General features: G+C 44.7%; 1 protein-coding gene across 2 annotated transcripts; it reads right to left on the reverse strand.

Moving 5' to 3' along the window:
- Positions 1 to 895: 895 nt before the first annotated feature.
- LOC8039494 lies at positions 896 to 14,437 on the reverse strand. 2 transcript variants are annotated; one of them, XM_042288848.1, is made up of 9 exons: positions 14,356 to 14,437; positions 9,338 to 9,572; positions 8,015 to 8,315; positions 5,942 to 6,109; positions 4,844 to 5,029; positions 4,403 to 4,561; positions 3,152 to 3,445; positions 2,289 to 2,575; positions 896 to 1,102 (listed from the first exon to the last, which is right to left on the reverse strand). In XM_042288848.1, exons 1-9 carry the CDS (start codon positions 14,414 to 14,416, stop codon positions 976 to 978), a joined length of 1,818 nt encoding a protein of 605 aa, XP_042144782.1. In that variant the 5' UTR covers positions 14,417 to 14,437; the 3' UTR covers positions 896 to 975. The 2 variants fall into 2 exon arrangements, with proteins under 2 accessions (XP_042144782.1, XP_029845058.3); XM_029989198.3 differs by lacking the exon at positions 3,152 to 3,445.
- Positions 14,438 to 24,823: the final 10,386 nt, after the last annotated feature.

A 24,823-nucleotide genomic window follows, 5' to 3' on the forward strand; every position in this document is an offset into this window, starting at 1 on the left:
GGCCGCCGTTGCTATGCGTCCTATCGCCTAGCCTCTCGAAATAAGCGGCCGGGGCACGGGAGCGCGCTTCGGACGCCCTCGGAAACTCCTGCCGCCGGCTTTGGACAAACACGGGCTGTGGTTCCGTTCTTCGGCCTGCGACGCCGTTCTTCCTGACGCGCAGTCGTCTTACCATGTCACCGGGCCGTAAGCGCACGGTGTCATCGCCCCTGTGTACACAACAACGAAATGGCTCTGTCATTTTCCGCGCATCACACGCGCGTCCTTCACGCCCACGCTAAGTGACTTAATCTGCTTGCACCAGGAAAAAGAGGGCTTTCGAGAACCTTCACCACGCAAAAATGTGCCGAGAGGCTGCATTCACCATACTTTGTCATATGTACAGAGACGCTGCGCGAAATGCTAACGTATTTCTTTAAGAATCAGCGTGGCTTCAGCAGCGATTTCGGCCCATTTTTTTTTTCTAAAACACATCGAATGTTGCGCAGGTACATCAATATGCGATATCACAAATTTGGTTTCACATGATCGATTTTCCCGCTCAATCACTACAACGAAGTAACCTTTAGTACGAAAAATTTCGTCGGTCACGCTGACTTCGTTATAAAGGCGTCTGACTCTACAATATGCCGAAATCCGCGTGTAACTCACTTCCTTTACTTTCCTAGCTTCTTAATTGATCCTCTCCGTGTTTTTGTTTGATGTCAAATCCTTCCACTTTTTCAATTTCACTCTCTCATTGCTGTCTGGCCTCATAAGATGACACTAGATAATAGAGAAACCTGTCTCCATTTTGGTTCAAGCCACATAAATTCTATTGAAACTGTCTGGATAATTCACGTCAACACGTCATGTATACTGGACCGCATGTTATAAAGTAGCAAAACACAAGAGGTGAAAGTTCCAGTTTATTCGGTGCGAGCTTTTGCCCCCCAGCTTGCATATGTGATTGGTGGAGGCTGGCACAGGTACCTCTCAGACCCGTTGGATATTGGCACACGCCACACGGGGCCCGGTGTAATGGGCGTCGTGGATTACGATGGGAAGCCCAATCACGTTGGTCGGGCCCGACAGCGCCAGGTTGGAGCCAGAAAAGTGGTACCTGGGGAGGTATGTTTGAGAAGTCATTGATGTGACAAGCTTTTCCCGGCTACCCTAGGAAACAAATGGGGAGTGCATGCATGGTGCTGAAAGATACAGTAAATAATTGCGCTGTATGCTTATTTTCAATAATAATCCTGGAGAGGGGGAAACAAACGGAGGAAAGGGGAAACACAAATCTCGAAACACAGCTAAGGGGGCTAGTGCGCGACCGAAAAAATCCGCCTGGTCCTGGTATCGAACCAGGGACATCTTCATTTCCAGTGGAGCGTTCTACCGATTGAGCTAACCAGGAGTTAGACGTCACTAGAGCAAACGGGTTTTATCAGCCGCCACCAGTCTACCCCCTACAAGAATGAACGGCCTGTATTTTAAGGTTATGATTATAATGCAATTAATAGATGCAAGCAAGCTGGACAACAATGACAATAATAATCCACGGAGGAAGGGAACGAAGAGAACAAAGGACAAACACGAATCTCCAAACACAGCTAAGGGGGCTGGTGCGCGGCGGAAAACTGGAAATGGAGAGGTCCCTTGTTCGATACCAGGAACAGGCAGATTTTTTCAGTCGCGCACCAGCCCCCTTAGCTGTGTTTGGAGATTTTGTGTTTGTCCATTCTCCCCTTTTTTCCCCTTCTCCAGGGATTATTATTCTCATTCTTGTCCAGCTCGCTAGCACCTTTGCATTAATTGCGTTATAACCATATACCTTAAAATGCAGGCCGTTCATTCTTGTTGGTGTTAGACTGGTGGCAGCTGATAAAACCCGTTTGCTCTACTGACGCCTAACTCCTGGTTTGCTCAGTTGGTAGAGCGCTCCACTGGAAATGGAGAGGTCCCTGGTTCGATACCAGGACCAGGTGGATTTCTTTCGGTCGCACGCCAGCCCACTTAGCTGGGTTTGGAGATTTCTGTTTCTCCTTTGTCCTCGTTGTTCCCCTTCTCCGGGGTTTATTGTTGTCATTCTTGTGCAGCTCGATTTCATCTTTGCAATAATTGCATTTTAATGGTTATTGTTCTGTGTTTTCTGGGTTTATTTTTCGCCAGATCCAGAGGGAGTTTTGAGTTTATTTTTCGCCAAAAATTTTGAGTTAATGCGAGTTTATTTTTGTGAGATTCCCAACACCCGGTGCAGTGAGCGTAAGTAGAAAAGTTTACCTTAGTCTGTTTGAAAGAGACCTCACCTTGCCATGGTCTCGGAGCAGGAGGGAAATGACACGGTAGCCATCCTAGTAGACAGATCTCCAGCCTCACACCGCCATGGCGCCCTTGCAGAACACTCACACTCGTACACCGAGTTGTGGGCAACTTTGTGCGGATCGTAATGGCCGCCTGTCGAAATGCAGTCCGCCGACCCGGGCGCTAGGGCTTTTGAATGCACGTGCCAGTTGTGGTCCACGCTGCCGTTGTTCGGTCCCGTCCAGCACACCCCGATGTCCACGTAAACGTCGTCTAGCGGATCGTCTTCAACCTGCTCCGAGAAACATCTTTGAGCCCATCGCTGCAGGACTGTTTACAGAGAAGAAGTTCCACGCGTGTGCGAATGACATTATAACAATGTCTGTGTTCAGAAGTCTCGCAGTGACAGCTTCAGTGTGGCATGCGATCAATGAATGTGTCTGGCTATCGAACATGTTCGTAACTATAGCCAACTGCAGGTTAAGAACAGCAGGACAAGCTCCTCCTACGGAGCCTTCCGCCCTTTCCCCTTTAACAGAGCAAATGCTGGAGAGGTGGAAACCACCCATCATGGCGCGCGGAGAGCTTTGGAGTTCTGCTATTCTAAACTTGCAACAATCCACAGAGCACCTACTAAAGTACTACAGCCTCATTAAATCGCCGAAGTAGCACTCATGTAGGCTGCTTTCGCAACATGTTGAGTGCCTCCATAATTTACAGTTGAAGTATACCGAGATGAAAATTTAACTGCTTGCAGGTAAAAGCCAGTTAGAAACTTCACTAATTTCAACTGGTTCCAGTTGGAAACGCAACGGACTCAAGGTAGGACAGCGAAACTGTCTTGGGGAGGTTTAATTGTGCCACTTACCTGGGTGACGGTAACCGACCCACGCACGATGCCGTCAAAAGTGGCGCGGCCACGAATCAGCCTTCTTCCAACCGGGAGGATGTTGGCGCAGACCAGGGGCACGCCGTTTCTGCCACAAGCGACCAGCATGCGGCCAACAACGCTCTCCGGTCCGGACATTGGCAACGTCGGATCTAGGAGCTGCCTGTAGACGTCGGCCTTGCCGGAAAACAAGCCGTACTTGCCGGTCAGGTCGCCGACCGCATACTGGTCCGACGTCCCCCAGCCTGCTGGCGGAGTCTCGAAGGGCTTGACCTTGAAATGGAGTACATACCCACAACAAGTATAGACTATTCCAAAAAATTGCACTGCCATCTTTGCGGTAGAATTTTTCGGATAATCTCGCAAGGCCATTCGTCAATCCCACGTTGCACCGCGCGGAAAGGGGAATTGTGAGGCCGTTCCCGAGGCCTGCTCAAACCCTCCATACATCCTGCAAGTGGTTCAATTCCACCCCTCTTACCACTGCGAGTTCAGAACACAAAGAAATGAGAGAGAACACATCACAAAGGCGATATGTACCCTGTTTTGCTGTCGTCCTGCTTTCTTTGCATTTTTAAACCTTAAAATGCTTAAGAAACATGAATCGCTACGTCACACGTCGTACATTGTATTGCCGTAATACGTCTAAAAGACAATGGGAGGCGCTGCGGATTTCCGGAAGGGTCTATTGGGCTGTGGAATGCATTCTGAGCATCTGCAAAAGCTGTCTTCTACAAGCATCGGATGCCATGCATGCATCCCAGCACAGTGAAATGGAATTTGTTCGCCTTTGATACACTCAAAAGGTGTGTATATCCATTTCTTGCTTGTAATCAGGTGTGTCTGCCCGCAGAAACGGCGGGCACTACGAATGCGCGGGAGCTTCTTGTCTGAGGAGCGAAGCGTTCGTACATGCTTTGTTCTACAGCCAGTGTCATCGCATTGGCACGAAATCGGAAACTGGGTGCTGCGATCTTGCTGCTGGTGGGTATAGATTGTCCGATAGCCAAGGCTTGCTGATGTCTAATAGTCAAGTCTTACTAATGTTTCATAGCCAAGTCTTGATGAGACATGCTTACATTTGCCAAGCTGGTGCCCCAACAAAGTGTTTTTTTCACCTGTGGTGACCAAACTATCTTTTGAAGTTAACTGTTAACAAGGTTATAAGCTAGAGCCATGAGCACAGTCACGCTCTTTCTGTTCCCGTTCTCGGTCAACAGTAGAACTTACTCCAGCAGGATTGAAGGTAATGATGGGAGTCGGACACACAGTGTCCGTTGTACCAATGGCTATCTCGGCAATCTTGTACTCCTCCGCAATGAAGTGTGGGTTCTTTAACTGGACAATGGTCAGCGTTGGCTCGAAGGGCGAACTCTGGTGAAAGATGACCTTCAAAAAAAGCCAAAAACAAACATGTTAGTTGAGTTGACGAGAATACCTTCGTATCAGTCACCCTTCACATGCAGCTCCCCAGTCGAAAATCAGTGCACTTCCAGCTGGATTATGGAGCTGGAAATGAGGCAGTCCAGCTGGATTCCAGCTGGACCCGGCTGGACCCAGCTGGAATCCAGATGGACTGCCTCATTTCCAGTTCCAGAATCCAGCTGGAAGTGGAGTGATTTTCGTCTGGGTCTCCACACTCTTGGGGTTATCGGGCTTAAGAATTGGTACCTTGCCGTTATTTTGGCCCAGGTTTGCAACTGCGTGCTTGGGTCGCCACAGGAGCAGGCCCACCACAGAGATCAGAGTCCCTGCTGCGTCTCTCAGAGCCACTTGGAGGTTGCCCATGGCCACCGCTTCCAAGGACATCAGGTCGGAGAAGACGTGATAGGTCCTTGTAGTTGGGGCTTGTGGAGACTGCGAGTTAAAGGTGGAGCGTTAAAGAGACTCTAGACAGGCTTCACGTCAGCATGCAGTCGCCGGATGCTTTTCAAAATTTTTTTCCTCCATAGAAAAACAAACGGGAACATATCATTTGTTCACCTGTCTGCATTTTTTTATGTTTGAGTTTTTTTATTGGTAATCTATCTAACCCAGCTTGCCATGTTGTTACTTCGGTAGCTATTAGCTCCAATCAGCTGAACAGGTTTCACTAATAATAATAAACATTAGTTAAAATCACCGAAACCAACCACAATGGTTTTTCGATTGGTGCGCGCGGGCCTCCACAGAAACATTATATATATATATATATATATATATATATATATATATACATAATTACACTCAAAAACACGCACACAGAAATAATACGAAAAAAACCCCCAAAAAACCCTGATAATTCTAGTTAGTAAAATTCAATTATTAAACAGGCGGCTGACAAAGAGGCTGATACACAGATGTCGAGATCCGGAGTGGTCACTCTTATAAGGCCACTTGATGCGAGAAAAGGGTGAAATGTAGCGTGGTGAATGAAAAAAAAAAAAAAAATTAAATGTCTGGTAAAACGAAAATTTACATAAAAAATTAACTTTATGGACGGGCTGAGCCGAGTCAATAGCGCTATTTGCAACCTTTTGTAGAACAACGTCACGGGCCTCTCTCCTTTTGGACAGAAGTAAAATTAGGAGGATATATTTCTTGCAGATATTCATACGCATAATAAAGTTTAGTTCCATGTCATTGATCGATCATCACCAGACCTGGGGTGGGGTTCATACTATATTTGACCCCGCCACCGACGGATTGCTGAGAAAACCTCAGCATTTCTGTGGTCCTCTGACGCCACTCTAGATCTACAATGTGCGCTGTACAGACATGGCGACTTGCCTTTCCAACCCAAAGCTGGGCGGCTACCCCCGGTGGGACGTAGAACGGCACGAGACCGTCAGGCTTCTCGATCGGGACGTTCACGGGTACCCCCGTTGACTCCAGGCTCTGCTGTACCTGACGCCCAGAAGGTCGCGCTGCCCCGCTGTGCAGCAGGCTCCACTGCACCTGGACAGTCGGGCAGGCAGCTAACCTGAAACGCTATTTTGAGCATAACTTACGACACCTGGTAGAAAACAGGATTGGAGATTCTGAGGGTATAACAACGCGCGGATTAGGAAGGAGAGAGAGGAAAAAGTCACCTTGCGTCCGGGAGCAGCGCACGCCTACGAGTTATCCCAGCCAATCCCGCTCTCTGAACGTAGTCCGTGATGCGCTGTCCGCATGTCGCTGTGCCCCCTCTTTAAGTTCACGCGACCCACACAGGGCCTTGGTATCGGCTCCGATGGCTTGTAACATCCGCTGTGCTCGGACGTAAGGCGAAACGGAATATACTTTTTTTTTTCGATCACGTATTTCCATACCAGAACCTCCTGAACCGGCGAAATTTGTGGTTGCCTTTGGGGACAGAGCGTAATGAATTTAATCAAACTTTTACTTCTTATAACGAGCCCAAACTCGTTTTATAGTGTCCTAAAGTGGCCAGAAGTCGACAATTACCCTACCCTCGGGAACGTTGTATTCTTTACCTCTAAGCTACTAAAGGGGGCCTTTTCTCCCTCTCCCGCCCGCGGTGTGCGCTTTTCCCTTGCCTCTCAACCTTTCCGTCTTCGGCGTCCAGGAACACGCAATCCCTTCACTTTTCGGTCATACACTCCCGTACGCTTTATGGGCAAGCGTAAATAGCAAGCGTAAATTGTTAAAAAGAAAAGAAAAAAGAAAGGGCAGCTTTTTTTTTTTTTTGGACTGTGCTTTATACCGGGTCCGTGAAAGAATAGGGAGTTTTCGTAGACCGCGTTTTCCGCTCCGCTAAGCCCTCCGCAACGAAGAATCCGCTACTCCGCCTGCGCGCCGATGACGTTCATTGTAGAGTTTCGGTTATCGGTGCGGGTTGCGGGGAGCGTTGCGGGACGGCGAAAACCATCTACGAAAACTCCCCAATAAAACCCTATTTTTTGGCCCGCATTCTATCGCATCTTATCACCAACGCTAACGTTTGTGTTAGAATGCAAAAACTTGAGCCTAAGCCTAATAATCATCATACCAAGAAACGACACTGTCGGAGCCTGTGTTTATTTCGGGGAACACTTGTTCATAAGACCATATAATTTCCCTTCTTGCTGGCAAGTCTTTCTTTTTACTGGAATAAGTTCTGCAAAACTCCACAAGACCTTTTCTTTCTTTTTTTTTTTCTTTTTTTTTGGGGGGGGGGGGGGGGGGGGGAGGGGTGCAGGGGTTGACGAAGAGTAGACAAAAACAAATGTTGACATTTTGGATATTACAAACGTTCGTCTAGAACAGGGGTCTACAAAACCCGGTTCACGGAGGCGTTCCGATCGGCCCGCGGCTGTCCGCGGTCTTTCCAGTGATGCCCTGGGGCTCGTTGGACATTCGGCGACGAAGTCGGCGAGATGGCCGACCACCGCGATTGGCCAGCGCCAAGGCCAAGCGCGGCGGTCGAAGGACACGCCGGCTTCCCCGCCCAGTGTCTGAGTCAGAGCCCGCGGCCCGCTTCTAGCAGGCCCGCTGCTACTGGAGCAAAAAAAAAAAAAAAAAGAGCAAGAACTGCATTTGTTCGTCCACTTTTCCCCTTCCCTTCTACTGTTTTCTTTTTTCGGTTTCAACCAGTGTTTGGTTTAAACCATCATGTTTAACTATATATTTAGTTTTTTTTTTTTTTTTTGTTTTATATTTTCTTGTTTATTTTCCGACCCTCGAGACAAAGACGAATCCCCAGTCCTGCCCCTTAGTCAAAATGTTTGGGGACCCCTGGTCTAGAAATACGTAAAAGAAATGCAGAGCCTTCCGATTGTTCTCATATTCGTAACCTACGTTAATTTTCAAACGGTCGGAAATTGACTCCGGTGTCTCAACATCTGCACATGCACGCGAGGAGGGTGCGAAGCTTCTCACCCTGTAGTCCCTCCTGGTTCCGTTCATCCAGTACAGCTCGCCATAGACGCTGGCGTAGGAGGCCCACTGCCGCACAAACACGGTTCCGGCCACCGGCCCAGCGAAGTACGCAACGTAAGTCCTGCTCGACAGGCTGGTGAGGAGCGTGGCGCAGGCGGAGCGACCGGTCTGCACGCTCTTCAGTACCAGGGCCCTTCCGACCAGGGGGTCCCGGCCGCTGAAGAGTTCAAGCCCCGGTGCCAGAAACCGCATCTCTTGCTCCGAGGCAAGGCCGCCTAACCGGAGCGTCAGGTCCTGAAACCTGGGACACGTAAGAAAATAAACACACACACACAAAAAAAATTTTCAGCTTTTCCGTTCTGGTGAAGAAGGAGGAGCAGTTAAGCTGCAGTATGTGCCGCCATCCATGAAGGCAAGCGTCAACCAGACAACCGACAAGCCTGTTGTCTGGTTGCCGTCGTCGCCTTGTTAACACAGAGGTTCGGGCGAGTTGGTTGCTCATGATGTACAGGGGGAACAGCGCACCCGCAGAACAGTCATTTAAATCAACATACACACAAAAGAAAGACACACTTACTCAGCGCTGACTGACAACTTTCTATATTTACACTTCCTCTTCGTCTAGTTGTGCTATATGCAAGGGCCAGGGAGAATAACTGGACTTTTTTGTTTTTCTTTCGATATGATGCTAAATAGTGAACTAAATTGAAATTAATGTAAAGCTAGGTAGTCTAATTCTTTTTGTGACAAGGTTAAAGACGGAGTACTAACGCATGTGCTGTTATGTTTCGCAATGTTCTCTGCCTCGATGCCTCGACGCCGGAAGTGTAAATATAGAGAGTTGTCAGTCAGCGCTGAGTAAGTGTGTCTTTCTTTTGTGTGTATGTTGATTTAAATGACTGTTCTGCGGGTGCGCTGTTCCCCCTGTACGTCGTCGCCTATAGATGGCGGTAGCTGTCCAGAGCGTTGTGTCGAGATTTGTTTGTCCACGGACACGAAACTGGGGAAACTAGCCCTTAACAGGTCCGCTGTAAAAAAGAAAAGTTCGCAGCGAGATTATTTTATGGACGCTAAGATTTTGGGAGTGTGAGAGACGAAAGAATCCGCCCCTGATTTCTGGCTCTGAAATGCTTCAGGCCCCCCTTTTTAGGCCCTCAAGTTGAGGCCCCAGTTTCAGGCCCTAAGAATGCTTCAGGCCCCTGGTCTCAGGCCCTGAAGATGCTTCAGTCTTCTCATGTCAGGCCCTGAAGATTCTTCAGGCGCCTAGTTTCAGGCCCCGTATACTAAACAAAGAAACAGTCGGCAAAGGTTGGCGTCACTCACATGTCCCCGGTCCAGATGGGATCGCACGGGGCGGATGAGTCGTGCCTGGGCGGGAACCGGTGGACGCCCCAGCGGAAGGTCTCCTTGGACTGTCCCCCGACCAGGGACGCCCTGACGTTGACCACCGGTCCCGACGGGGACGGACTGAACTCCACAAGGCCCCGGAGGCCGCCAGAGTTGAAGACAGCCGTCAGCGTCGTCCCGAAGCTGCCTTCTGCAGCTGAAGGGCAGTGCGCTAAACGGGAAGCACCGACGGTTTTTCTGAGCTGCCCAGACTAAGTACATTTTGGGAATACCCAGGCTTAATTTACTCTTTCCGACATGGTATTTATTATCTTTAAAAATAAAATAGCCATGGAGGAAACAGCAGATGAAGGCCTGTTGAATTAACCTCAGACTGGGGTAGAGAAGAAACATCCAAACGTGGAAGGGACAGAAAATAGACAGGACGACGTCTCAAACTCAGCTGAGTTTGAGACGTCGTCCTGTCTATTTCCTGTCCCTTCCACGTTTGGATGTTTCTTCTCTGCCCCAGTCTCAGGTTAACTCAACATGGTTAATATTCACCAGCTCGCCTGCACCCTTACGATTTTTTCTATGGCAGATGAAGGCTTGCCAAAAGCACCGTGATTAGAACAATATAACATTTTTTTTCATGCGATCGCCGGTTGTGTGATGTCACATGTCGTATAACTTGCAGTCTAAAAACACAGTATTCGAGTTTTTTTGTCGTCTTTTGTTTGCAGTCGTGAACTTACCCAGCATTCATCTCACACTATCAAACTGATCGAATCCCGTCGGAAACAACAAGCTGTACTGCCCACATATTACAACATCGGACGTCACGTTTTCAACGTTGCCTGTAAAGAATTTCATATCAAATTTGAAAATTGAGTAACTTTGCGATAAGGAATTATTGTGACTTGTAATCTGGGTTAGTTCAGATGTGTCTATAGACACATCTGAACTAAACCAGATTACAAGTAACAATATTCCTCTCTAAAGGAAAAGAAAACAGCTCGTAGAAAGTAGAGAAAGTAAATTATGATGCGAGTTGAGTTTTTTTAGATGTCTCAGAAAACTGCAGCGTGTCCCGACGTTTGCTTGCGCTTTTATTAAGGAAGAAAGGACAGGCATGATTTTAAATTGTTACTTACTAGGAAGCTTACAGTGCGTAGGAGTTTGCGCCATAAAAATATCCAATTCAAAAACCTCTTTGTTTAGTGTTAAGAGAAAAACTGGGTTGAAGGCAAGGTTATCAGATTAGCCCAGTTACGGAACTGTTCATAGATACCGCTTGCACAAGCTGTACCTCCCCTCTGCCCCCGCAATTCACTTCCCGTCGTTCAACGCGCCGGAATGCATGCTCAGTGATTTGCCTACACCCCTCCTTGTTTTTCTGAACGCCCCCCTTCCTTCCTAAAAATTTAGACCTCCCCCCTCTAATTTCAATTCCAGGGGATGGATATATATATATATATATATATATATATATATATATATATATATATATATATATGTGTGTGTGTGTGTGTGTGTTTGTGTGTGTGTGTGTGTGTGTGTGTGTGTGTGTGTGTGTGTGTGTGTTGCTTCATTTCGCGGGAGTTTTGCAACTGTGGTGATTGAGTAACGTTGGTCGGTCTAAGGTTAAAGTCGCTTAACGAGCAAGCTTTTTTTATTTACGTTTTCTTTAATCTAATTCGACAGATTCGCTTCGCGTACATGACAGAAATGTTATAAGGTCCACACAGCCTCTGCCCCACTAAAGCTACCGAGGGCAAAATATATGCACATGGCAAATAATACATCACACACGAAAACGATACAAAAAAGGCAAAATAAGTTAGCAAATTGGTGAAAACCATATACAGCGTAAATAAATAGCAAGCATGATTGACACCATTTCGAATAATGCCATCTACGAATACATATGAACATCACATAACCACTTCATGGAATCAACGTAAAGCCGCACTCGATTTCAAAACACAAACACAAATCACACCTTTGGTATAAGTAGACCGTAGATCTTCCACTTTTAACCGATAAACATTATAAACATCGCTCGGTGTCAAAAAATAAAAAATTGGTTAAAACCGAAAAACACATATTCCTAGAAATGTTTGCTCCAGCCATAACTGTCTTTGTCGAAACACTCCCCTCGTAGACTTGTATACTCGTAGTTTTTCAAGGTTATGTTTTTTTTGTTTTTTTTTACCAATAATCAAAGTTTTTAGGATCCGTCCTAAATGCATCACCGGAATACACCAATATTTGAAGCATTAATAAGCACCGAAAATATCCGTCGGTTTTCCTCACAAATAAAGACCTAAAAATCCACGGCCATAACACATATATGCGTGATAAAAAAAAAAAGAAAGATGTCGAGTTTAAGCACACCATTAATAACTCCGATTACGATACGCGGTAATCCGCCGGGGCGCTCCCGCACGTGTCGTGTATCGATATCGGGTATCTTATCGGAACGCAGACGGCCGTCTGCTAAAACTCCCGTAGTCCTCGCAGATCACGATACACTCCGATGTTTCGGTCTATAGAACTGCGTCTTTCTCCGCGCTTGGAAGTGGGTGCAAAGTTGGGAGGTCGATGTCACGAAAACCTGGTCACGGAAGTGACGTCACACAGATAACAGCGGGCAGTGCGTGCACGCGCGCCCTTTCTTATCAGCTGGCTATAGCGCTCGTTTGCATCGCTTTAACGAGGTGCGCTCCTCTTTGATTGAAACGGCGATAGACGCCGCTCCGGCAGCCGTGATTGCGCAATCTTCGCTCATCGCTCTGGACAGCGGCCGAGTGACCGAGCTCGCGTGCTCTGCGGCGCGGGCATTCACACGCGAGTCGTGGGACTCGGCAAAGCGTTAAAAACAATCGCACGCCATTCCGGACATCTGGCTGGGAGAAGGCTGCCTATTTGCTTCTATGCCAGACTCCCAGTCACGGGCATTCGTTTCTTGCGCACCCGAGACCGTCATGTGGCACGAGCCCGCACACGTTTCTTCAGCTGCGGCCGCAGTTCAAAGGAAACTTATGCACTAAGTAGACCTATTCATCGACCAAACTTTTACGTCGTCCTTAATACGTGTGTTTTTTGTTGTTGTTTTCTTCGCCGTAGGCGCGCGTGCAAAGACGTACGCGTTTTTGAATGACACTTAAAAAGAAAGTTAAACGAAGATATACTTAAGATTGATTACGTGTAGGAATGCGAAAGCATTCCTACACTCACCGCTTTCCTAAAAGCAGCGCACCACGTCTTGCTTTTTCACATGGCGCTCCGGCGGTTACACCACGCGCTCCCCCAGTGCGCAGGCGCCGAGAACCCCACCGGCTCCACGGCTTCCGCGACGATGCATCCGCGTGGCTGTGCTTTTCTTTGTGTTTTATTTCTCAGGCGCGTCCGCTTTTACCTTGAGCGCCTCCGGCGGCTTCCCGTGACGAAACGTCTTCGTTGCTGCGCTCTTTGTCCAATGGGAATTTAGGCGACGTTTCGTTCAGCCAATGGGAACCTGGGCGCCGTTTTCGCTGCTACACACGGACTTTAGGTGCCGTTTTTCGCTGCTACAGGCGACACCGGCTTCGCTCTAAGGGACAGTTAATGCTTTCGCATTAGAAACGAAGCAGAGTTAATCCTGTTCTGCGAGAACAATCCCTTAGGGTGTTTCGTAGATCTTCATTTACCATCCGCACCGTTTAAAAATAAGCCCATATACCGCATGCCATTGTTATTATTCAATGTTGCCTATCAAGACGCGGAAAAAGTGCATCGTCACGGCGCTCTTGTCGTCTTTGTCCCTTTGCTGTCTTCGGTTTAACCAATCACGCATTCATATCGGCTGATTCTGTGCCTTCTTCTGTAAAGACCGTAATATGATCTGTAATATGATCAAACGCACAAAGACGCGACGAGCGCAGTAGCGGTCTACTTTTGTCGCAGCTGTGATTGGCTCCCGAGGATCGTCAGCTGCAGTTTTTCTCGACGTCACAGTGAGGTGGAGGGAAGAGAGAGAGTGATTGGACCACGAGTGGTGCGTCAACGTTCGGCCGGGCCTCGGGTCCAATCAAACGCGTCTAAACATCGGGTTTGTTTCCAACGGCCGAGTCTACGTCATCCAACAGTGATGACGTTCCACAGAGGTATACAGTGGAGGGTGTTCGGGGGCTTCGAATATACTAAGTGGCGGTGTCGATTGGATGCGCCTCTATTGCGACCGTGTGCGCCGCTGGCGTTTGTCTGCGGGGTTTCGGACGTTCTACCGAGTTGCAAACGAGCGTCGCGGGACCGGCTTATAGGGACAATAGCCCCGCGTGTTTCATCACCTTTCCTCCTTTTCAAATTTCGCTTGCCAGGACGCGTCAGTTTTCACTACACGCCGGTAGACGGTATATAGGCGGTAGCCCAACTATATCCTGCGCATGTTTTCCACCACACGATTTCGCTTGAAATCAATCACCCAGTGACCCAGGGGTAACGTTTCTCGCAGTTTCCCGAACAGTCAACTCGGAAACGAGAATATACCTTTTTCCAGAAAATTCCGTGAGGCCTATCGTCGACCGTACGTTGCGACGCGCGTCGCGGGGAACTCTGGGGCCGTTGGCAAGCAGCGCTATTTCTTCCCCACTGCGAGTTCAGAACACGAACATTGCGAACACATCGCAAAGCCGATACCGATTTCTTATTGTCCTGCTTTCTTTGTACCCTCAAATCGAAAAATAGTAAAACCAGTAATGAACCGCTTTATCTATTCATGGGCGCGCTCCTTCGCGCGCCGTATACGTCAGATTGCCGCATATAGTGCGTCAAAAGGCGACGGGACACGGCGTGTATCTCCGGAACGGTCTATGGGGCCGCGGTCGCACTGTAACGTTGGTTATACACGCATCGCCCTAAGACAATGCATGAAACGTATACAAAAGAAACGTCTACAACGAACATCGCGTCTTCTGCACGATGTATACGAGCAATGTGGCCTCGGCCTTAAGGTTGTTTCCGTCCGGACTCACCGGCAGCGAGTAGAAGAAGGCACAGGGGAGCTAGCGTCAAATCCATGGTATGCCTCGACATCCGTGACGTTCGTTGCCCGTGCTACAGTCAACCTCGCTCTCCCAAAGTCTGCCCTTAGTGCCATCTTTGCCGATGTCATCAGTGCCACCTGAGCTTTCTTGAGATATGATACACGCGCGACAGGGAGCAACTAGGTTTCAAGCTTAGGAGTCATTTTTTTTCTCTCTGCGTTTTGTTTTTACAAAAATAGTTGGTGTTTTTCTGTTGAAAGGCTATTTGAAAGAAGTGGTTAGAGGATATAAAATATCAGCGGATTTTCATTTGACTTTCTCAGCTTTTCTGTTGATTTTCTTTTGAATATTGGCCCACTTTCTCAATAGAAAGTGAACAGACTGTAAGTCGTCTCCAATATGCTTTTTCCTCAAAAGGGTACAGCCTTTCAAAAGGAAAAAAAAATGCTTTATATCTTAGCTGTTCATCCAACAAAGCCTTGGAGGCTTACTACGGCTTTCCACTCTGCTCCAAAATGGCTACCTCAAATTAACGCGATTTTTTTTATATTTTGGATTTTGCAAGGAAATGGTGTCTCGTGGTATTTGAACGCTCTACATACATCCCACAAGTACACTTTAGAAACGATCAAAAACACCAAAACCATGGAGCGCCTATCACCTGAACCACATTTCCGTCGACTGCTCCAAAGCCTTACATAGCCTACATTTGGAAGGTAATCATTTGGCCCGTGACTACCTCAGCCATTATTAAGGTTCCAAGTATCCGATCTCCTTCTTGGAAGTCTGTCAAAGGGAATCCAGTGTTTGAAAGTTCGTGAGCTCTATCTCTTACTAAAAAGCATGGGTACAACTAATAATAATTCGGCGCTGTCGCTAAAACAACATCCACAAAAACGGCTCCTAATGAAATATTGTCGCTTTTCTGCATAGCACCAGTCAGGACGAAGCTAGTCGAGGCAGTTTCACCACTTTAAAATAGTTATTTTGTATTTATTTACTAGTTGACTATTTAATATGGTCATTAAAGTCACTACGTCATTAAAGTCACTATATTAAAGTCACTATTCACATCACATACTGTGGTGAGTATACACATTCAGTGAACTAACATTGTGCTAACTGAACCACGCCAAATATATCTGCACACAGCACTTTCTGAAGCTTTGCAGCATGAGCAAGTGTGGTTGTAGTTTCTGAATCCCGTTTATGATCGGTGTGCAAGAAACTCAACAGGCGCGTTCTTGATAGAAAAGAGAAAACAATGTCATAAACTGGGCTGATTTATCAGTGCGATGCTGCACAACTCAACTGACAAACTAATAAAATGTTTTATCTAGGTACTTCAGTGTACTCCACATCCGCTTGAAGTGTACATCTGATAGGCGAGTTTTCAATACTTCGGCAGTTTATGTTAATTTATTTTGTATGCATGTAATTGCAGTCAAAAGATACTGAGAGTATAACACAACAGTATTTACGATTTTCAGGATGTCTTAAGTGCATGTACTTTAAAAAAAGCCCTTGCGTCTACTTTTCCGCACAACACTCGGAGATCCAATCACCGCAACTTACGGAGGCAGATCAGCGAATGACGATGGCGAAACATATGTTTAGACAGAAAAAAAAAAAACAGTCTGGTTTGTGACATTAAGCGATGCAAACGCGACGTTTTGCATTGCTTAATGTCACAACTCAGACTGCGTTTTTTGATCTAAACAGATGTTTCGGCATCGCCATTCGCTGAGCTGCCTCCGTAAGTTGCGCTGATTGGTTTTCCGAGTGTTGTGCGTAAAAGTAGACGCACGGGATTTGTTTTGAGTGTATCCTGCAGATAGTTTTGATCGCTGCATTTTTATTAGAGTTGCAGTATATTTTGCATTAAATATATTAATATTTTCAAAAACCTATGGGAAAGGTATTTTGTGCCTACTAATTTAGTATTTACATATTTCAGAATGCATGAAGGGTACTTCAGGTGTAGTTTAAATAAAAGTGTTTTGAAAATAGTTTCAGAAATATATTTCAGAACTAAGTAAAAAAAAAAATTGTATATTTTCGGCGTTTTTTTTTGTGTACTTATAAATATGAACTGTACTTGAAATACAATCAAAATAAAATGTATATTTCAAACGTCTTAGTTCTCGCTAAGGGGGACATTGTTTTTAAATCTATCCTCAAGGGGCACACTCTTATTTATTTATTTATTTGGATTGCAGGCCTTTTTAAACAATGCCATCGTGGGTCACGTGACTTTGTGACGTCATTGCTGGAGCGATTGGAGCTAGTTCGGCCCGAAACGCTTGTATTTTGGATAGGCCCCCGCTGGTGTCAGGAAAATAACAGCAAAAAAAGGAAAAGAAACTTTTCAGGAAGATTTAAAAAAAACACAATTCATCCCCTGTTTCAAGCTCCAATAAACAGGCGTAATAAAAGAAAAACGAATCACACCAGCAAATAGAAATGTAATTACATCGTAGCCATAAACAGCCAACAGTCTGGCAATCATATTGCATCTTCTGATCCACAAAAGGAATTTACAAAACAAGACTTAACACCAGCAATGAAACGTCGCTTAGAATGTGCATTCAGAATTTAGAAAAAGCTGTATTAGAATTATTGGCGAGAAAAATATCACGGGGACGGGCTTTACAAATAGATATGGTACGTGGGAAGACATACTAATGTAAACTGTTAGTTCTAGCGAACGTTCTCACCATATAATACTGATGGTGACGTCTAGTTTCTTTGAAAGATAATGGAATCAAGTCTACAAACCTGACTCGATACGCAGTTTGTTATGGTAAAGTATAGAAACAAAATTTTTAATCTAGTAACCTTTCACGCTGCTCGAATGATATTAAATCGTATGCCGTCATCTTAGAGTCTCCAACGTAGGTCCCACAGCTTTGTGTAAATAAGCACCTCAGTAACCCAGAATATCCTTTTGTGCGTAAATCAGAGACTTAGCTAACATTTTCTATGGTCATGCATATATACAGGCGACTCTTGGTGACACGTCGTTGATGTACACTTCGTAGGTGCTTCTCTGAAAACTTCGCCGGCGCAGGAAAAACTTCTTACTGACCGCAGTTGAATAAACTGTCGATTGACCGACTCGCTAAACGTCTCCAAAGACCCGAGTCAAAATCGCCCGAATCAAAACAAATAAATAACTAAATTAAATCGGTTGGATTTCGAACTTCTATGTTCTCCAACGCAACGACATTGCTAAGCTTTTGTCAAACAGCCAGTGCATTCGCGGGTGCACGTTCGCATTGTACTAGCTTACGTTTTGTACACGTACACAAAATCAGAGCGCTTCAAAAATCACAAAACGGAAAAAAAATGTTTTTTTCTTTGTAGCGTGGAAGATGACGAGCAATCATATAGTAACTGCATTTATTAAAATAATATGGACAGTGCATTTGCTGTCCTAAAAGATAAGTTTAATATCCCGAAATAACGTCGTTATACAAGTTATAGATTGACAAGCGGTCTACGAACAAGTCAGAGTTTGCCCACACCAGGTGTGGGCTTTGTGCATGCGCACAAACCAGAATTGCATGAGGCGAAGAATCCACGCGCTGGCGCCACACAGAGCCGCGCGCCGTGCCGACAGTAGCGCCACCACAGCGGCGTGACTTTAGACCATTAATGTATAAGGTAAAACGTAAGTTAAACATAAATATAAAAAAAAAGATAAGGTAAGGTGTTTGCCTTTTTAAGCACGGGTAATACCATACGCTACGCTCCGTGCGGGATCTATAGGGGGCGTTTTGAGAAAATGACCCTATTCACGTACGAAGTTGTGGCGGCGGAAGCGCGCACGGACGGAACATTGGTTCTTCGAGCCTATACGTTGAGGGTGACGTTGCATGAGGGCTGCATAGGGCAGACCTAAGAAGGGCATCTACAGGTTATCCGCTTCTTACATATACCAGAAAAATAATTTTACATCTTCTATCAATCACACTGCAGGCTGGCTTCCGACGAGAAACATTCCCAGCTTCTAGAGGGCGCAACCGCACTTTTCGCAACAACGAGGCATTTATTATGTCCTGAAATTAATCTTCAACGAATTCATTGACTTCAAAGTGGAGAAAAAAAAACGAAATGATTTAAATCGTGATTTAAGCCACACCGATATCACCATGATTATTTTCTACGAGGACACCTTCTTCACAAAAATAATTTCCCGCAAAACTAATACCATATATACGTGTTTATTATTGTTTGTAATATGATGCCGTACATGGGTGTTTTCACATCAATTCAGGCACGGATTTGGGGTCAAATTTTTAATTTTGACGAAAAAAAAAATGTTTTGGGGAAAACCCTTCTTTGACAGGGAGTGCAAACCGCAAGTTCGGGCGATTTTTCGTTCTCGCGTTATGGACACTTTGAGCAGCCAAGGCGCAAACTGACCTTTATCCCGCCTGCCTGAGGTGTTATGTTTCACTCCTACTTTTCGCCTTTCTTTGGTAGTGCAATGTAACTTTTTTCGGCCACTCTTAGAATAGGAATTTTTTATCGTCAATAATTTTACTGTGATTATTTATCTCCACTTTTGTTTGAAATTTCGTCAAAGTGTGTCCCTTTGACAATATTTGTCAAAGTTTGCCCAGCTCCTCCGTGTGACCTACTTGATATATCGTAACATATTTAGTATTTTCAGAAAGGTAATAGTGTACTCTTTCCATTGATAACAATAACAAATGTAATCTTGTGTGTGGAAGAGAAAGGGCGGTGTATTCTCGTAAAGCAAGGACTATTTAAAAAATTTTGCAAATTGGAGGTCGATTTTCTAAAAAAAAAAGAACACCTTTCATTTGGCTGTTTTGTTTTTTCTCTAGCGAGCTATTGATGTAATTTATAAGGTAATATAAACAGAACATGTAATATTGTGTTTGTATGGCAGCTATAAAAGCTTGAAGTTTGATTTTGTTTGACTGTTTTGTCAGTAAATCAACTTACTCGCAAAAATACATTAATTCAAAATTGTCGCCTCTTATATTTTATAGATACCTGTGAACACACTTATTCTCTGATAAATAATTTTAACGCGATTATTTATATGATATATATTTGAGAAAGTTTGACAATATGACGTTTTTGGACGATATTTGTCAAAGTTTACTAGCTCTTCCGTGTGACCTATATGAGGTGTCTTAACATATTTAGTATTTTCAGAAAGCTTAGAGTAAACGCCTTCTAATGATGACAAATTTGATGTTGTGTGTAAAAGAGAAAGAGCAGTATTTCCTCGTAAAGCAAGGACTATTCCAAATATTTTGCGAATTGGAGGTCGGCGTTTTAAAAAGCCTACCATTTATTTGGCTGATTGTTTTTCTCTAGCTACCTATTGCAGTGCTTTATAAAGTAAAATCAACATAACATGTAATATTTTGTTTTTATGGCAGCTATAAAAGCAAACATTTTGGTTTTTGCTCACTTGCCGCCCAGTAATACAAGTGACCTTGCAGAAATACACTCTCATAATTGACGCCTCTGAATTGTTAAGTAGCTACTTGTGAAGTCCTTTAATGAAAGAAGGGGAAAAAGGCTAGTTATGCTAATAAAGCGTCTAGGTCATAATATCGTTAATGTTTTCTTTTTGTTTTTTTAATTGTCAAACTTCCTCTCTGCAACAATTTTCGACGAAGCTCAGCAAGCTGTGCCGTGTGACCTAATCAATATAATTTTTTATCTTTACATCACCGTAAAGCTCTTTCTTTTGAGTATAATGTAAACATATTGCGCTAAACATATAACGCGGAACATTTGCCTGAAAAACGAATACTTTAAAAAACTTGCAAGTTTGAAGTCGATTTTATATACATAAAAAACACTTTTTATTTCTTTCATCTTTTATTCACAGTTAGGTAATATACAAGTCTGTCAGGAACTACCAACAGAGAGTCTAATATATTGTTTGTATGGCCGCTATTAGGTATCGAATCTCGTGCTATGAGTGTTTTGAACGGGACTTCGCATAGACGCTCAGCTGAGCAGAAGTTTGACTTATGTAAGGTTTTCTATTTAATGTTAGTACTTACCTCAATCTCTGAGCTTAAAATCCAGTGAAACAACAATATTTATCCTAACAATATTTGTTTACCTGGCACTGGGGTGATTTGCAAGGTGTGTGAGCTTCGCCCCATGTGCTGACGGAGAAGATATATGTTACACCTAGACTCCCGGACAAATTTAAGTCGAGGGAAAAGTCTAAGTAACCGGGCATTAATCACTGAAAATAGAAATCAAACCTAAACACATGACTCACACATATGATGCCTTACACGCTACGAAATGCTCGTTACTTTACGAAAGAGTCCGTATGTGCACAAAATAAACTGTACTTCCTAAGCGTCAGATACTAAATCATACATATGTATATGCACTGCATATCTGTTTGACATAAGAAAATAGGACAATTGCATATCAAGTTCCGTATTTATAACTCAAAGCCGAAAGCAAAAGGCCCCAAGGGAACTCTCTAACGATCTGTATTCCCCCGTATTGGGAGGAAGTAAGCGCTGTGCCCGCACTTGTGGATATGGACTTCTAAGTAACTTTTTTGAGAGCACTCTTCCAAATTTTATTAATGTTAGGGATGGAGGTTGAGGTAACTGCTAACAAAAAAAACAACCTTACATCGGCCAAAATTCTGCTCAGCAGAGCGCCTGTGCGAAGTCCCGTTCAAAAAGCTCATCGCACGAGATTCGGGACTCAATAGCGACTATACAAACAATATATTACAATTTCTGTTGTAGTACCTAACTGTGAATAAAAAATGAAAGCAATAAAAGGTTCGTTTTTTTAGAAAATCGACTCCAAACTTGCTACTTTTTTTAAATATTCGTTTTTCAGGGACATGTAGCGCATAATATATTTAGCGCAAAATATTCAAACTACACTCAGAAGAAAGAGCTTAGTTGAAGCTTTACGGTGATGTAACGATCATAAAAATATGTTGACAAGGTCACACAGCACAGCTTGCTGAACTTCGTCAGATATCGTCGCAGAGAGGCGGTTTGACAAATGACAAATAAATAAAAAAGATACATTAAAGATCTTATCACCTAAACGCTTATTTAGCATAAACAAGCATATCTGAAGAGTGTTCCCAAATAGTTAAATTGATGTAGCGTAAAAAGTAGGGAAAATGGATGGAGTCAAATATGGCACCCCCGATAAGCTGTAAAAGCGCCAGTTTCACCTTGGCCGCTTCAACGGTCCATAACTTGAAAACAAAAAATCCAACGAACTCGCCGTTTGCGTCTTCTTTTATTATAGGAATTTCCCTAGAACTTGTATTTTTTGACAAAAATTAAAAATATGACCCAAAATTCGTACCTGAGTTGAGATGAAATCACCCACATATAAATTTATTTTGATTTTAATAATAATAGAAAAAATATCGGGCGAATAAAAATGTACAGCACGCTGAACACGAGAAAAATGCGGTGCTCTTCTTCGCTAATTGAAGAGGTGAGCTTCATGCCTATCTTCCACTTCTTTCGTTAATTACGTGGTATATCTCATCTGAGAATATCATAAAGCGAAGGAGACAAACAGAGACTTGTACGCGTGCGCCCACACATACACAGACCGACAAAGGGTGTGACAGGGAGAGACATGTAGTACATACAAATCTAGTTGTACATGTAAGGTTGATCTTACATCGTTCAGTATATATACGTTTTGTCTTACAGAAGCATGCCCGCTTTTTCATGAAATTATACGCCTTGCGCACTTTAAAACCGAAGGAAAAAAGCCACTCCAGTTAAAGAAACAACTTACGAACTGTGCTCGACTTCAAAGGTCATAATTTTACGGTGTTATCATATAAATACTTTTTTTTCACACTTGGTGTGTTTGACAGACATATAATATTTTGTTTGGAACCGGCCTCAGAAACAATAGCAACAGCGGCACCGAGTGCACGAAGCTTAGAAAACAATTCGGCGGGAACGAGCTCTTTCCTCGGAATTTTCAAAGAAACTCGGAGATATTCTTATTTTGTTTGCTGAAGTATTACAGCAAATGAAGCTTTCTAAATGACCGAACAAATCAGGCTCTTTTAAACATGATAACTTATATGACATTCATATAATTCGGAATGTCATATGCTGCCTAAATGAGAACTGAGATGACGTCCACATCATGCATATCATTTTTAAGTCATATCTGTTTTTCATACTTCTACTTGTCTATGTCTTTTGCACTATATTTGTATTATAGACTTGCCTGCTAAACCATCACTCCATTTTAATACATAATTTCAGTCATATCAGTTCTTATATGTTTTCATATCATATATGATATAAGTTCTGATATAAAAATGTGTCCAATAAACATATCAGAAATAAATTCTTATAATTTTTTTCAGCATACGACGTGCCGCGCGGGCAAGAAAATTGGTGGCTTGGAACCGCAGTGCAGCGACTTGATTTTTTGGCTTTCAAATAATTACGGCATGAGCGTTGACTTTTTACTAAGAGATTCATCCCCTGAGCCGTTCAAAATACTCTCAGAGGTATGACATTACTGAAAAAAAATCAACATGCTGGGAATATTATTTATTGCTTAGGTGGTCACCGAGAAAATCCGTACCTTCAAAACGACCAGTATAAAAGGTAGAAACCCAGAGCTCAGAAGTAGTTATCGGGTGTGCTGTTGTACTCATGTTTGTTGTGCCGCGTAGTGTACGCGTATGCGTAATTTATCTATATGTGTGTAGAATAAAGGTGGACTTGAAATGTAATGGTGGCGTGAGAAAATAAAAGTATCTGTCGTAGCACATGAAATAGGGCGGTACATAGCGCCGCCTAGCCTAGCTAAAATTTATGTGCGACATATGAAGCTGATATGGAATATCTAAAAACTGATATGCGACGTATGCGACTGATATAATACCCAATAAGTTCTGATTTGACAATGTGTCAAATAAGCATACCATAAATAAATTCGTATAATTTGTTTCAGTTGGTTAGTTTACATTAATTTGATCAAAACATTTCCCGCATTTTGTTTTGCAGTCACCTACTTCCCACCGACAACCCATTGTGTGAAGAAAGGCGATATCCACCTCTCCGTCCCTACACGGGACAGGACAACGACCTCCTTTGACCAACCCATCACGGTAAGCGAAGTTCGAGGGGCCATCTTGGTCCTACGAACTCGCTCCGCCCCAGGCCCAGATGGCATCACTAACAAAATGCTCAGAAATCTGGACAACGGCTCAGTTGAAGCCCTCATCCGGTACGTGAACGTGTGCTGGGAACGGGGCCAAATACCCGACCAGTGGAAAACGGCAAAGGTAGTCATGATACCCAAACCAGGCAAGAAACTCCAGCTCGAAAATCTTAGACCCATTTCCCTCACGTCTTGTGGGGGCAACTTAATGGAACACGTCATACTCAACAGGATCAACAGCTACATGGAAGACAACGGTCTTTTTCCGCACACCATGATCGGCTTTCGACAAAAACTCTCTACGCATGACGTTATGTTTCGGCTCAGATACGACGTCATAGACGGGGCGCACTGCTCCCCACTGGATACTAGAGCCATCTTCGGTCTCGACCTCACGAAGGCCTTTGACAACGTCAAACACTCTGTTATCCTTGCGAACCTGGGAAACTTGGTCTCGGAAGACGGGTGTACCACTACATCAGCAATTTTCTCTCAGACCGCACAGACTCCAGTTGGGCGCGATGGAGCTCGGAAGCAGGGAGACGCCGCAAGGCTCGGTCCTCTCCCCTTTTCTCTTCAACGTGGCCATGATTGGTCTTCCCAAGATTTATACCAAATTGAAGGCCTTCAACGTACCCTTTACGCAGACGACGTCACGCTCTGGGTCCTTGGAGGCAGTGACGGTCTTATTCAGGGCACACTACAACAGGCCATCGAAGTAGTCGAACAGTACGTAGATCCTCGCGGTCTCAGCTGCTCTCCGCAAAAATCGGAGCTTTTACTCTACCGGCCGACCAGTCGGGGGCGACGCACAGATCTGACTCCTCCGAACGTAACGCTCCTCGTGGGTGGAGCACAACGCATCCAGGTTCTTGGCCTCCGCATACAGGCAAATGGACACAACTCCGAAACCGTCCTCGCTCTCGAAAAGAGCGTACACCGAACCACCCGACTCATCTCGCGCATTGCAAACCGCCATCACGGCATAAAGGAACACAATCTCGTGAGATTAGTCAAAACTTTCGTCCTAAGCAGGGTAACGTACGTCACTTCGTTCTTACACCTTAAAAAAGACAAAGAACACAAAATCGACGCTCTTATTAGGCGAGCTTACAAACAAGCGCTCGGGATCCCGCTTACCGCCTCGACCGAACGCTTTGAGGCACTCGGGCTCCACAACATCCTCAGCCAACTCATCGAAGCCCAACGCTTAGCGCAGCGAGAACGACTAACCTACAGCCCGACTGGCAGGTAC

Source organism: Ixodes scapularis, unplaced genomic scaffold (assembly GCF_016920785.2).
Source record: "Ixodes scapularis isolate PalLabHiFi unplaced genomic scaffold, ASM1692078v2 PGA_scaffold11__112_contigs__length_91849675, whole genome shotgun sequence".
NCBI classification, from domain to species: domain Eukaryota; kingdom Metazoa; phylum Arthropoda; class Arachnida; order Ixodida; family Ixodidae; genus Ixodes; species Ixodes scapularis.

What these genes read in the sequence shown, in the direction of transcription:
- LOC8039494 (XM_042288848.1), bottom strand. Translation starts at nt 14,416, where the DNA reads ATGTCGAGGCATACCATGGATTTGACGCTAGCTCCCCTGTGCCTTCTT. An exon ending in TGGGCCAAAATAACGGCAAG is followed by an intron (nt 4,562 to 4,843) that starts GTACCAATTCTT and finishes CTTTTTTTGAAG; the next exon opens with GTCATCTTTCACCAGAGTTC. An exon ending in TTACCTTCAATCCTGCTGGA is followed by an intron (nt 3,446 to 4,402) that starts GTAAGTTCTACT and finishes CTCCATTTCAAG; the next exon opens with GTCAAGCCCTTCGAGACTCC.